The sequence below is a fragment of the Asterias amurensis genome, chromosome 21 (genome assembly GCF_032118995.1).
Source record: "Asterias amurensis chromosome 21, ASM3211899v1".
Taxonomy (NCBI): Eukaryota; Metazoa; Echinodermata; class Asteroidea; order Forcipulatida; family Asteriidae; genus Asterias; species Asterias amurensis.
Genome location: NC_092668.1, coordinates 9383525 through 9398285, shown reverse-complemented (window position 1 = coordinate 9398285; position 14761 = coordinate 9383525). Strand labels below are relative to the sequence as shown.

The 14761-nt window shown below is 37.5% G+C and overlaps 1 protein-coding gene across 1 annotated transcript; it reads left to right on the top strand.

The window, feature by feature from the left end:
- The first annotated feature begins 119 nt into the window (after nt 1–119).
- Nucleotides 120–13518, top strand: LOC139953168 (COP9 signalosome complex subunit 4-like). The gene is made up of 10 exons (XM_071952596.1): nt 120–212; nt 1873–1952; nt 2660–2811; nt 3528–3631; nt 4457–4610; nt 8121–8271; nt 9525–9695; nt 10293–10408; nt 11249–11333; nt 11809–13518. Exons 1-10 carry the CDS (start codon nt 139–141, stop codon nt 11937–11939), a joined length of 1218 nt encoding a protein of 405 aa, XP_071808697.1. The 5' UTR covers nt 120–138; the 3' UTR covers nt 11940–13518.
- The last annotated feature ends 1243 nt before the right edge of the window (nt 13519–14761 follow it).

Below are 14761 nucleotides of genomic sequence, written 5' to 3'. Positions count from 1 at the left end.
TTATAAACAATTATATCTAGTTAGTCTTTATATATTTTGTTATTTATTTTATTTAAAATTGTATGTTATGTTTAGTTACCATCTAGTTGTATTATTTGTAAAGCCCGCATCACTTGTGCCGTAGATCTAAAACTCAACATGGCGGCGTCCATCAAACAACAACTTTTAGCTCTGGTCAATACTGGGTGTGCTCCTAAAGATTTAACAGAGAAGTACCTATTTTTGCCTTCTTGTTTTACTTTTACGTAGCTGCTGCGAGTGGATCTTTTTATGTTGAGAAATCCCTTCGTTAATTTAGCAAATTTGTTTGTAGTCTAGTGTAGACTGTAGTTGCGATAACGTAACCCTCCTCCCGAGTCCCGACGGCCGCCAGGCCGGAGGGTTACGAGATTGTTTCGAGCGAAAACGGTTGATCTGGTCCAACACGTACAATTTTGACAGCTAGTCACCAGATTTGCCCCATTTTTACCACTTTCAAAAATCATGACACAAATTCTGAGGGTACGAACTTAATCCGTAATGTCTAATGCAGCCTGCCATAATACTCAAAACAAAACACCATTGAGCTTTTTTGAGGAAATATTTCGAAAAAAAATGGACAAAATCTTACCAGAACCGGAGCGAAATTCATGATGCTTATACATGTATAAAGGCATAGACATAAAAAGGGTTAATCTTTTTAACCGTAAGATTCTTCCAATGTTTTAAACAGTCGGCCTGTAATTTCTGTTTTGCTGTTACTCTCTTTTTTGCTTAAAAACAACTCATTCATTCAATAAAAAAGTACATACAATGTATAATATGCATCACGTTTCCGTGTTTTTCTTGTTAAAGGAATACCATAAGAAAATTTCATGGAAACAATTCCTTCAATTCATTCATTTGCGTATGCTCTGATTATCTTTTTCCGAAAGAAAAAAATGAAAAAAATTCATTCAAGCAAGCCAATCAATTTGTTTTCTTCTCAAAAGGGAGCTGTTCCCAACCAAGTAAAAAACATTAGGCCTTTATGAGCATATTCTGTGTGTCATCAAATTCTGTTTAAAGTTGCCATGTGTGTTTCTGTGTCATTTTCGATACATTTTGTTATTCTTTCCAAGAGTTCTTCTTGCTTGTGCTCGAAAATTATTCTGTGTGTGTGGCAGCACATCCTGGTGCAAAGATCTTCTTCAAAAAGAACTTCGGCATGCAAGCGTGAAGGGCAAAACATTTTAAAGGAACAAGTTTCTCGCGATTGGGTTGTGGAAATATAATTTTTTGTTGGCCTACATGCAAGAAAGATAATGAAATCAAATTGTTTGTTTTTTTTTTGTTGGTTTTTTTAATAACAAAATAATAACAAAAATTTCAGTGCCGCTGCGGCTTCCAATATTGGAGCTGGCGGGGACGAGCAACATGTTATTTATTTAAATTGGCCTTTGGAGTAAGAAAAAAAAACTACATGTAGTATAAGCAGGCATGCAACTCTTCCACGATTTTGCTAGCCTATATGCCTGGCAACAACAGTGTACAACTACAATCATGTAAAATAAGCATACATGTACATGTAGTACATGCTAACAATGCACCTAAGAGCATAATAAACCTCAACATTTTCTAGGGAACCATTGTGGGTATCATGTCTTATGGCGTTTCGGCTGCCTCGCTCCGCACTTGCGTTGTGTCTTTGAAAATTTACCTTTTTTCTTTTTTCAATTGACAGTTGCATGCCTGTATAAGTCAGTAAGTGAATAATGGCTTCCCATTCTGGGCATACGTAACTCTGTATGTTTTGAAAATGGTCATTGAACTGATTGTTCATTATTATTTTCTGGTATTCAGCCAGCATTGGAGCAATAACTAAGTTTGGCCTGGTTTTTTTTCATCCCAAAGGTATCGTAAAATTCTGGCTGATGTTCTAAAGTTGAAGGAGAATGATCTGAGAGAGGGTCTCCAATCATTAATTGAAGCCTGTGAGTAAACATTTACATGTCTGAAAGTGTAACCGTATTAAAAAAATACAGAGAAAGCAATAAGTCATCAGGGTGTTGTGGGTTAGAATCCCAGTCATAAAACTTGTTCCCTTGAGCAAGATACTTAACTATGATTGCTTCTCATCACTCATACGTATACATGCGATACCTGCGAGGGTAGAGAGAGGTTGATGTTGTGTTTGAAAATACCTTTGGAGCGCCATAAGCTCGGGAATGTATACTCCCCAGGGAGCTGAGAAAGTAATTACCAAAACCCACTTAAAGGGACACGTTGCCTTGGATCAGACAAGTTGTAACCGTTTGTTATAAAATGTTAAATATGGTTGGAAAGACGTTTTAAAAGTAGAATACAATGATCCTTTTACTTTGTTAACTAACACGGTTGTTCATTTATGGGAGTCAAAAATTTGACTCCCATAAATGGCAGACCGTGTTACTTGACGAGGTAAAAGGAAAAGCGTGCAATTTGGAGGCATGTTTGTGTGGATCAATGTATTTTACTTTTACAACATCTTTCTGCCCATACATGTATGCATTTTATAACAAACGGTTACAGACGCTTTTCAAAGACCAACTCGACCGATCCAAGGCAACGTGTTCCTCTAACACAAGGATTAGTTATTATTATTATTATTATTATTATTATTATTATTATTATTATTATTATTATTATTATTACCTTGCAGTGGTGAATGAAACTGTCAGTCTGGTCATCTCAAGACAGTTATTGACAGAGGTGTCCAACCATCTTAGCACATTGACAGATGAAATCTCAAAGAAAGTTTCCCATTTTATGATTGAGAAGGTTCAACCTAGAGTAGTGTCTTTTGAAGAGCAGGTAAGATCAGTCAGTAGTCAAGATTTCTACAGAGAAACAGTAACTTAAAATAGTTGCATTGACTTGCAATCAAAGATATTTAAAAACAAAACAAAGTATGACTGGTTTCTATTTCATGCTTGCGTAAGAGCAGATATATTTGATATATACATGATATATGGTAACATAATGTAGGTGAGTAACATTAATTCGGTATGGCAATGGGCCCTCTATTGTATGTTTGGCTGTTTTCATTTGTTTATAGGTTTTAGATGTACCTAGTAATTGTAACTGAAGAATTGTTAGTTATTATAGAGCAGACTAATCTTGTTTAAAGCCACTGAACACTTTCAGAACAAAAAAAAGGTTCACAGATTTATAAATAACTTTCAGGGTTTACATAAGGTAATGGTGAAAGACTTCTCTTGAAATATTATTCCATGAAATACTTCACTTTTTGAGAAAACATTAAATCAATCCTTGATATTGAGAATTACGGATTTATTGTAAACACATGTCATGACACGGCGAAAGGTGCGGAAACAAGGGGTGGGTTTTCCCGTTATTTTCTCCTGACTCCGTTGACCGATTGAGCCTAAATTTACACAGGTTTGTTATTTTATATATAAGTTGTGATACACAAAGTGTAGGCCTTTGGACAATGTTTACCGAAAGTGTCCGATGGCTTTAAGAAATTTGTACTTTGGTGTAACTAATGCTTTCTTGATATGATTCAGGTAGCCACAGTGAGGCAGCATCTATCTGGTATATTTGAGAGGGAACAGGCATGGAGAGACGCGGCCAATATTCTTGTTGGTATCCCTCTGGAGACTGGACAGAAGTGAGTGGTCAGAACTAACAATTTAACATGATTCATGGCTAGATGAGCTTGGGAATGGGTGGTGTACTCAAACTAGGCAATGCTTACATGGCATGGCCAGGGTTGTAGCTACATGTTACTGGCAGGCTCTAAACAAAAAAGATTTAAGTAAACCAAAGTCAAGCAGGCACGTGGAGTGCACTGTTTCGTCATTTGGGTTCAAAATCTTAAAGATACATGTACTGTCATAATTGGTGTCAAAAGAGAGGAAATAACAAAAATTTAAACAATTGACTGGGGCAATTTTAAATGATTTAAAAGTCTGAAGATTTTAAATAAATAAATAAATAAATGAACATGAATTTGAATTCCTCTTAAAGTTATCAATCTTTCATACAACATTCACAACCACAATTCCCTAATATAAAAATCCTAAAATTCCTGCTATCAACAAAGCATAATAACCCATGGGTTTAACTTGTACAAAAACGTTGTCTCTTTCTGAGGCATATCCTTTTAGAATGGTAATGTTGTAGTTCAAATAAGGCAGCTTTTGTATATTTACTTTCTCTGGGTCGAATTTAGTTCACCTAAGAACCAATTCTACTTGCATGTTCTCAAATAATGAGGAACTTTTTTATCCTGCTAATGCTGGCAGTAGATAACATTTAGTGGGACAAGTTCTTTCAAAGTTAACTCTACTCGAAGAAAGAAGATGAAAAATATTGTGTTTTCAAACTGGAAATCCTAAGATATTTATGGTACAGCTTTGAATGAACCAGTTCACAATGAATGAATTCGATTTGTCATTCTCATTTGAAATCAAATTAACTGTGTGTTTTTCAGGCAATATTCTGTGGATTACAAGTTGGAAACCTATTTGAAGATTGCCCGCCTGTATCTTGAAGATGATGACCCAGTGAATGCTGAAGCATACATCAAAAGAGCTTCATTATTACAAGCTGAATCCACTAATGAACAACTTCATATTCATTACAAGGTATGTAGGCAAGCAGTTGATATTAAAGATGTGTTTTAACTTTCTTTTTTTTTTTACATGGTTTAAGTGTACAGGGGTCGAAATTGCCGGTAGCCCGCTAGCCCGGGACTACCAGTTTGACAGCCGGGCTACCGTTTCCCCCAGTTTTAGTAGCCCGGCGGGCTAGTGGAAAAATAAAGCAAATTCACATCTTAACAAACATAAATATTTCTGTGTTAACAATAAGTTGTAGAATTTTCTCTTGTTTTTATTTCGTTATCGGGCGATAATAAATATTTTGATATCAGATCACCCTCCCGCTAGCGCTGTCATAACAAGAAGGGTAAGTCCTGAGTCTCATCATGTTGCCTGCAGTAAATAACTAAACTTACATTACGTACAGTACACTCACGCACACACAAAAACGACGCATCGCCTGGTTAACCGGTTGATTGTAGTAACGTAACGTCCGCGACACGAACGGACAATTTTGTTCTCAATTTCTTCAACTGTCATTCGTTCGACCCCAAGTGCAAAAACAACCAAACAAAGACACCCTGCATCTGAGTGATCATTATGCGCTTCGATAAAAAAGAGGTTGTGCTTAGAATTATATTTTAAATTCTAACTCCCACTGGAAAACGAATAAACCAATGCGTAACAGAGGGAGTGGGAATGGTGCAATCCAGTTTTGGTCAATCTGGTACAGTACATAAAATCATGGAGGTAATTCTACCTCCATGATAAAATATAGCCGTATGCATGGATGTATGTGCACACAACGCACGTGTTCGGCATCGCCGTATTTTTCTTGAGGAATTTTTTGCTCTGAACAGTGTTGGCCCTAGTCTGGTTCCCTGACCAAAGATTCCTTGACGTCTCTCGTTAAAAATCTTAGGTCAGGTATCACCCACGGTTAAAAATAGAGCATGACGCAACTTGTCAGGGTCGGGGGTCATCTCCAGGGAAACCATGTCTGCACCTGATCGGAAGGGTCGCACTAAATACCGACAACTCATGACACCGTTAAATATATGTACAAGAGTCATATGAATCTGAATCACCTTCAAACTGTTGAAAAGATGTTTTTTTAACTGTAAAAAAATGTTTTTTTTTTACCCCGAATTATAAACGAACGGTAGCATCCGCCATGTTGTCTTTCGACGTACCTGGACGATAGATACCATTATACCGCAGGGGTAATACAAAATGCAAGATGATCAGGGTGTGTGCCCTCTCATGGAGTTGAAAAAATATTATTTTTAAATCTCCCCTTGTTACTTCAAAAAATTATTTACAATAACAAAAAACCAGCAGCAGAAAAGAAAACAACACAACTGAGGCTGAGCCCTTAGAACTTACCCCTGCAGTGTAATGGTATCGTGCTTAGACGTCGAAAGACAACAAGCCGGATACCACCGCTTATTACTATTTCGCGGTAAAAAAAAAAACTTTTTTTACAAAAACTCCTGGATATACGGCCGACAGAAACAGGACTGACATTATGATTCCATGGATTATGTTTACAATGCAACCATAGACACCCAGAAATGTCCGACCATCAACGATACTGTCCGAATGTTGACGACAACACGTTCGGAACATTTCGGATAACTTCGAAAAAGGAGGAATTCCTCCTTTTTGATCACTTGATTTTGGGTGATACCGGACCCTAAATTCGACAGAGCCTAGTCGGAGATTTTTGGGTCTGGGAACCAGACTATGTTGGCCCAACATTGGGATAAAGTCCGAGGAATTTCGGGGGCATGCGCCAGCGACATTTTTGCCTTGCCTCACAGGGATTTTTTTTCCCCGCCCACTATACATTTTGTCTGAGGAATATTTTTGCCGGAAAATATTTTTATAGTTTTTTTTTTTTTTTTTTTTTCCAAAGTCCAATTTTTTTATATTTGTTTTCCCCTCCGATTTGTTCTTCTTTTTCCCGGTTTTCGGACTGACTGCTAGCATTGTGCCGACAACAGTACAAGTAGTTGGGCTTCTGGGTTATGCCGCTGTGCACTGGGCTTCTGATTTATGCGGCTGCGCTATGTGGTACTCAAACAATAAAAGACAAGGTTGGCAGGTCTGCTGTCGGCATTATGTGGCCTTTTTTGGAAGGAGTTAAACCTCCTTCAAAAAAACAAAAATTTTGTGAGTATAGACTGTTTTGTAAAATTATTATATTCTAATCTTTTCTACAATGAAAGGGTATGGTCATTGTTTGGTTTTTGTCAACATAATGTTAGCTCGGCGCCTAGTATATGAAAGCAATTAAATCAATGCAATAAAGAAGGAAACAAAAATCCAGCCAGGGCTACTGAAATTTATTCAGGGCTAGTAAAAATTCAGGGTTACTAGCCCTGTGGGCTACCTTGAAAATGTAGTTAATTTCGACCCCTGGTGTACGTAACTAAACCAGAAATGTCTGGCCAGAATCTGTTTTAAAGATAGCAGAACACACATAATTGCCATTAGGGCATACAGAGGTTTGGTTCAGAGGTTTGGCCATTAGTTCCACAAACCTGATGAACCAACTAAGTAGTCAATTTGAGATGATGGACAGTGGAACATTCATAGAAAAGGACCAGAGTGGGACGCCCACTTTTGTCGCAAAAACCTACCATTTGTCAACTTTATTCATTTCTGTTTTGCCATAGACCTTTATCACGGTGTGGTCATCTTGATTTTTCTCCATTCCAACTCATTGTAACCAAACTGAAGCTGGGCAAAATATTAGTCTGGTGCCATGCGCAATTAATGTAAGCATTCGTTACTGTTATTGGAAACAGGGAACATGACCAAAATGGTGACAGCGTGATAAAGGTCTATAGGGTCTATACGAGAAGCATATATAGTTAAAGGTGCCCTGCTATCTTCAATAAAATTATGTGAATACTGCAATGTGAATGTCTTTACTTGTTGGAGATTGCCTGTTGCTTGTAAATATCCTCTTGTTACATAGCCCTCTAGGTCTGCCAGCAAGCCAGGTGTTTTGAGAGACTGCAATGATGCTGCTGTAGCTGTTGCATAGTTGTAATTGTAAACATATCTAGACTGTTAATAAAGGCCTTGTTACACTACCTCTATTTCGAACAGCGTTGAAACCTACCCAGGCCCTCTCCGGTTCAGCCTCGCTTCTTTTCGACATGGATCAGAGATAAGCAATATTCACCCTGGTCTTTACATGTATGTGAACCAGCTAATGCGTGAACCGTATAACAGTCCATCCTAAAAAATAAAATTTCGATCCAGATTGAGATTTTCAACCCTGGTCCCTGCCAGGGTTAATTTCTATCCGGCTAGAGCGTGCAACCCGGATCGGAGGCAGGTTGAAACTTTTACAGTGTGAAACGGGGAGAACAAGTTCGGAACCAGTTGCCACCTTGAGATTTTGGACAGTGTGAAAAGGCCTTATGTCTCATTCACTTTCATTATTATAAGCAATAAATCTGATCATCATTGATTGTCTGGATTCCCTCCGAATAATAAAGTACTAATCTTAAAGTATATATGAATTTTCTTACATTACAGGTATGTTATGCTAGAGTTCTTGATTATAGACGGAAGTTCATTGAGGCAGCCCAGCGGTATAATGAGCTATCCTTCAAAACAATCATTGCAGAAGAAGAGAGAATGCAAGCATTGAAGCATGCATTGCATTGTACCATCCTGGCATCAGCAGGTAAGTGGACATGGGTAGGTTAAGGTAGTCTGAGGATTGCCAGAAAATGCATTCAGAAAACAAGGATTGTACGTTTATTTAGGAAGTAAACTGCATATTGAAGCTTACATAAAGAGCATGCCATACTGGTATTTTCAAGCATACTGTCAATAAGTAGAAAATGGGACTTGCTGTTAAGTAAATTAAGGGCTTGTTAATAGATGAAGCAACCATAAATTTAAATGCGAGATTTTAATAGGCGTATATAAGAGATTTTAATAGGCGTATATGAGAGCAATATAATAGCTCAGTGCATTTTGTGTCATGCCAGTAACCTCATTACTAGACAAGTCCAGTTGGCTTGCGTTTTACAGTTGAAAAGTATTGGCCCAAAAGACAAATGAGATAAAAGGTACACGTTGCCTTATATAGGGCGAGTTGGTCTATAAAAAAGTGTTTGTAACCGTTTGTTATGAAATGCATACGTATGGTTAGAAAGATGTTTTAAAAGCAGAATATAATGATCCACACAAATATGCCTCGAAATTGCATGGTTTTCCTGATAAGTCGTGATCCAACACGGCACGTCATTTTGTGGAGTCAAAATGTTGACTACACAAAATGGCCGACCATTTTAGTTCGCAGAGTAAAAGGAAAACCGTGCAAATTCGAGACATTTTTGTGTGGATCATTGTGTTCTACTTTCAATTCATCTTTCTAACCATATGCATTTCATAACAAAAGGTTTCAAACGCTTTTCATAGACCCAACTCGGCCGATCCAAAGCAACAAACAGTGAACATATAAAACCGTTCTCATTTTGATGATGGTCTTGTAAAATATTTCTGGTCCAGTATACATTTTCAGCTTCAAGTGGTCTTTATGACTTTCTACCAAACTCAAGCCTTAACCAGGCCCAAATTTTACAAAGCCCGTAAGCACAAAAAACTTGCTTAGCACAGAATAGTATGCTAAGCTTGGAAGAGCATTGATTAGCAGAAACAGGTTACCAGCCAAAATAAAATTAGGTTTGCATTGTTGTGGCTGGTGCCCCATTCAATATTTGCTTATCAAAGGAATTTGTCAAGCAGTGTTTTCTACTAACAGCTTTATGAAATTTGACCCGAGGCTATGTAAATGAAGTATAACTTGAGTAACCCCTATCACAACTACAGTGAATGGCTGCTAAAATACCGGCTAGCTAAGAATGGATAGAATACTGTACTGTAGATGAATTGTATTGACTTAATTGGTGATTTTTACATGACCACCAGGCCAGCAGCGTTCTCGAATGTTAGCTACCCTATTCAAGGATGAAAGATGTCAGCAGCTGCCTTCTTATGGCATCTTAGAGAAGATGTACCTAGATCGCATCATAAGGAGCAATCAATTACAGGAATTTGCTGCTCTCTTGCAGCCTCACCAAAAAGCAACAACTGCAGATGGTAAGTTTAGCCTACCTTCAAAAACTGCTGTTTTTCTTCTCTCTTTTTTTTTGTACAGGATGTGGGGTTCTTTTTAAGAAAAATTACTCAAATGCAAGTTTTTGACAGTCTGATATACTATTGTGGTTAAGAAACATTAATGTTTAAATATATCTGGGCAACCTGGGACTAATCTTGTACTTATGTTAGTTACATTTAGGATTTGAAACTTTGCATGGTGGGAGTATAATAAGGGGGGTGCGCGGTAGCACCATGTGTAAATCTCTTTCGACTAGTGGTGGTTCTGAAAACGACTGGTGGTTGACAACTCAACAACTCATCCCCACCCCTGAGACTTTGATCAGCTATACCCTCATTCTCCGCTAGGTTCCCTCTTCTTCCCTATGCTTGTCACCAACTGATTCAGTTCAGTGAGCACACACTTCGTGCTCACACCCTGCGGGTCTCAGTATAGAAATGAAATAAACAGTACAGAAATGAAATGAAATGATCGGGTACAGAAATGAAATGAACGGTACATAAATGACTGTGTTTAGTGTATCATGGCATTTCTTTAAAGCATACTTACAGTGTGTAATGCTACTAATTGAATTCCAGGTTCTAGTATCCTTGACCGTGCTGTGATTGAGCACAATCTGCTATCTGCAAGCAAGTTATATAATAATATCACATTTGAAGAGCTTGGAGCACTCCTTGAAATACCTCCTGCTAAAGTAAGTGCTGTCTGTTCTAATCACACTGTGGAGTTAGCATCTGCATCACAATGGACTAAGCTACATGTATAGCTCTAGTTACAAAAAAAGTGTTATTATTTCTCATTTGATTTTTTTATTTATTGTTTTCAATAAGGGAATCAGTGTATGGTGAAGAGGTTTTCAACTAGTGGTTTAATCCCAACGAGGCCTGGTTCTTGATAATTTTACCGAGACGAAGTCGAGGTAAATTTTAAAGAACCAGGCCTCGGTGGGTTTAAACCACTAGTTGAAAACCGATTCAACACACTTTGATTCCCATTCATAAATAGCTATGAAATGGTAAAGCCCTCCAGTAAACAATTCCTTATAAGGGAATGCTGTGCGCGTCGCGCGTATCGCGTGATGTGGCACAACTGTTTCAGTTGTTGCTCTCGACCAATAGGAATGAAGAAACTGTTTTATAAGAACAGGTGCAAGGTCGCGTGTCACGCCCATAAATTAACACTTTTTACCGGTCATAAACAAAGGTTTATACACACCACGTGACGCGCTCTCCACCAATAGGAATAGCGAAACTGTCTAGGAGGTATTTATGAACCACTATTTGAAATGATAATTGATAATGACATTGTTAGATCATTATTTGGAAGAGAATTGGTTGCCGTTAAACAAAGCCACGCAACTCAGAAATTGTGAATTTCTCAAATATTAATAACAATAATATTTATTTGGGCAAAAGTTCACAAGTACATGTACAAGCAGTAACAATTTGTATTAAAAGGTATTGGGATGCCTGGGATTATTTGTTATAATGTTCTAATCTAAAAAGTCACTGGTTTTAATATGTTGATGTTTTAGGCAGAGAAGATTGCATCCCAGATGATTTCTGAAGGTCGCATGAATGGAAGCATTGACCAGATTGATAGCATCGTACATTTTGAATGTAAGGGTTTGTATTGTATTACTTTTCTTTGCTGTGCGGATGTTGTGGTAAATTTAAGTTTGATTTAAATTTAAAACTTTTAAAAATGGGACCCAAAATATTTCTGTGTTGGTTATTAAACGCCACCTTGGAGAGTCCTACCCGACTGTGTGTCCACAGAATACTTCCATTGGCATTGCCTTCCTGTGTAATCTTCAACAATACTATTCTTAATATCCCTAATTTGATATATTCAGTTCTTCATAGTAAATCTTATTGCACTTGGTATGGGTTATAATGTATTACATGTACAGCATGTACATAATTAAGCCCCCCCCCCCCCCCTTTCACGTTGAGCATTTCTACTGCTGCCACACTTGATATCATTGCCAACATTGTTTAAAAAAAAACATATTGTAGAATTTTAGCTTAAATAAATAAATAAATGCTTACTTGCTTGCTTAAGTCGAATACAAATTGTCTATGTGTCTTGCAGCTCGTGAGACACTACCGCAGTGGGACAAACAGATACAGAATCTCTGCCTTCAAGTCAACACTATCATTGAGAAGATTAATCAGCATGCACCAGACTGGATTGCTTGTATCTCAGAGACTCAGATGACATGATGTACCTGCTGTTAGCAACTAACTAGATTACGAAACTAACTAGGTTTAATAAGCACCAGACTGGATTGCTTGTATCTCAGAGACTCAGATGACATGATGTACCTGCTGTTAGCAACTAACTACGTTACTAAACTAACTAGGTTTAAAGGCAGTGGACACTATTTGTAATTACTCAAAATAATTATTAGCATAAAACCTTACTTGGTAACGAGTAATGGGGAGAGGTTGATAGTAGATAACATTGTGAGAAACGGCTCCCTCGGAAGTGACGTAGTTTTCAAGAAAGAAGTATTTTTCCACGAATTTGATTTTGAGACCTCATATTAAGAATTTGAGGTCTCGAAATCAAGCATCTGAAAGCACACAACTTCGTGTGACAAGGGTGTTTTTTTATTTTATTATTATCTCGCAACTTCGACGACCAATTGAGCTCAAATTTTCACAGGTTTGTTATTTTATGCATTATGTTGAGAACCACCAAGTGCGAAGACTGGTCTTTGATAATTACCAATAGTGTCCAGTGTCTTTAATAAGCACCAGACTGGATTGCTTGTATCTCAGAGATTGAGGCCGTGTCCGAATTGGCGACTTTGGCTACAGCTACAGCTACGGCTGTAGCCGAAGTCGCCAATTCGGACACGGCCTCAGATGACATATATACCTGCTGTTAGCAACTAACTAGGTTACAAAACTAACTAGGTTATTACTAGGTTACGAGGTTGCTTACAGGTGTTATGATCAGTGTAGTAGATGATGCAATGTTGGAACTCGCTGTTCAAAATGTCGTTAGCAAAAATCGAATTATTAGTTTCCATTTGTACCTTGGGTAAATTAAATAAAGCCTGTATAAGCAGACATATCTGCTTACAGAATGGCTCTTAGCATGGTTACTATATTATCATAACTATTGCCTACCATCAGCAAAGCGGCAGCCATGCCAACAAGCTCACAGTTAGTAGATTGGTGATGTAAAATTGCAACTTATTATCAGAACACTGTGCACTATCCACTATCTAGTCTTTGTCTTGATATTATGAAGTAAATGAAAACCTTTGCCGACACATATTTTGCACAAGTAAGCACAACAAATTTGCTTACCAGTAAAAAGCTTTGTGAAATTAGGCTTTCATGTCATATTTAATCAACTGCCTGTCTGTTTGTTAAGTATAACATTGGTAAAGCACGCTTTTTCAAACCCTGTGTCCAATAAGTCGAGGTATTAGATACGTTAAATGTATCAAATCCATTTCTGTTCAGAGACCAGTTTTAATTGTAGGTCTGATAAACATGGTGTTGGAGATCTGACACAACAGCCAACATGAGATTTAATTTTAAACCTTTAGGATTACATCTTTTTTAGGGAGGGGGAGGGGGTGTCATAGTGTGTTTTTCAGGCCTTTTTTGTTGGAACGAAACTGTATCATCTTCCAGTGTAAGAATAGTATCCTTGCCACTATTGCAACACTTTGGCATGCACCTTTTATTATGCGACATGGAATATCGTATGGAGCAAGATTGAAAAGTTACACACAACTTCAATGTATATTATAAAATAAAGTGTACGTTTTCATTTGTTAAATTTGATTCAGTTGGAGTGGTTTATTCAATTTGTTTTCAAATATTTCCAATTGGTGTGTATAAGTATACATTTGTATGTATGGTATTGTATGCATTGACATCTACATATTTGTGACTTTTGTCACAACTCGGACCATACCTCTGCAAAATGCGCATCCATCATTTCTGCCAATTTGGAAGTCAATTCCCTTTGTGCCTCATTTTGACTCCCAAAATGTGGGACAGAATGTAAATGCCCTGGGCCCGGTAAAACGTGTTAACATAAATAATTCATTCACAACAGTTAAAGCCATTGGACCCTTTTGGTACAGAAAAATAAATAAAAGTTCACAGATGATTTACAAATAACTTACAGGGTTTACAGAAGCTAGTGGTGAAAGACTTGCCTTGAAATATTATTCCATGAAATGCTTTACTATTTGAGAAAACAGTTAAACAATATCAGTTCTCGATATCGAGAATTACGGATTTATTTTAAATTAAACACGTCATGACACGGCGAAACATGCGAATACATGGGTGGATTTTCCCATTATTTTCTCCCGACTCCGATGACCGATTGAGTCTAAATTTTCACAGGTTGTTATTTTATATGAAGTTGTGATACATGAAATGTGGGCCTTGGACAATACTGTTTACCGAAAGGGTCCAATTGCTTTAATTTGGTTGGCTCCCCTTAGGCTCCATTTTACTCCTTGCCTCTTAGAGTATTTTGACAGTTTCCAAAAGTTTAAAATTCAATTTTAAAAATTGCAAGATAAATGCAATGTACATGTTTACTGCAACCAGTTTTAATGATTGTTAAATGAATTGTTCCACTTTATAACTAGATATTCAAACAACATTCCTAGAAACATACATTTAACATTTCAAAAATCTCATATTCAGAAACCCATGAATTTACAGCAGAATAAGGGATGTGGACTTGTATTGCATTCAGCATTGCATTACCCTTAGAACCTTAATCAAGACTGTCTGAAGTGGCCTAGCCCCAGCCTACGCCATGGTTTTGCACGGCATTGCACTCGCAGTTTGTAACTTTTTATTGGCTAACAGTTGTATATAAATTTACACTGTTCAAATAATTTTCCAACATGATTGGTTGGCGACTGCAAAGGCTAGCCACACATTAGGGAAAAGCTATTATTGTCCTGATACTCTCTGGTGTGTGTATTATCCCTATACTTGATTCAAGTCCCATTCTCGTGTGAGAGGTCCCTACCCAAACTTACTATAAAACAGGG

What these genes read in the sequence shown, in the direction of transcription:
- LOC139953168 (XM_071952596.1), top strand. Translation starts at nt 139, where the DNA reads ATGGCGGCGTCCATCAAACAACAACTTTTAGCTCTGGTCAATACTGGG. An exon ending in TAGTGTCTTTTGAAGAGCAG is followed by an intron (nt 2,812 to 3,527) that starts GTAAGATCAGTC and finishes GATATGATTCAG; the next exon opens with GTAGCCACAGTGAGGCAGCA. An exon ending in TAGCATCGTACATTTTGAAT is followed by an intron (nt 11,334 to 11,808) that starts GTAAGGGTTTGT and finishes TGTGTCTTGCAG; the next exon opens with CTCGTGAGACACTACCGCAG.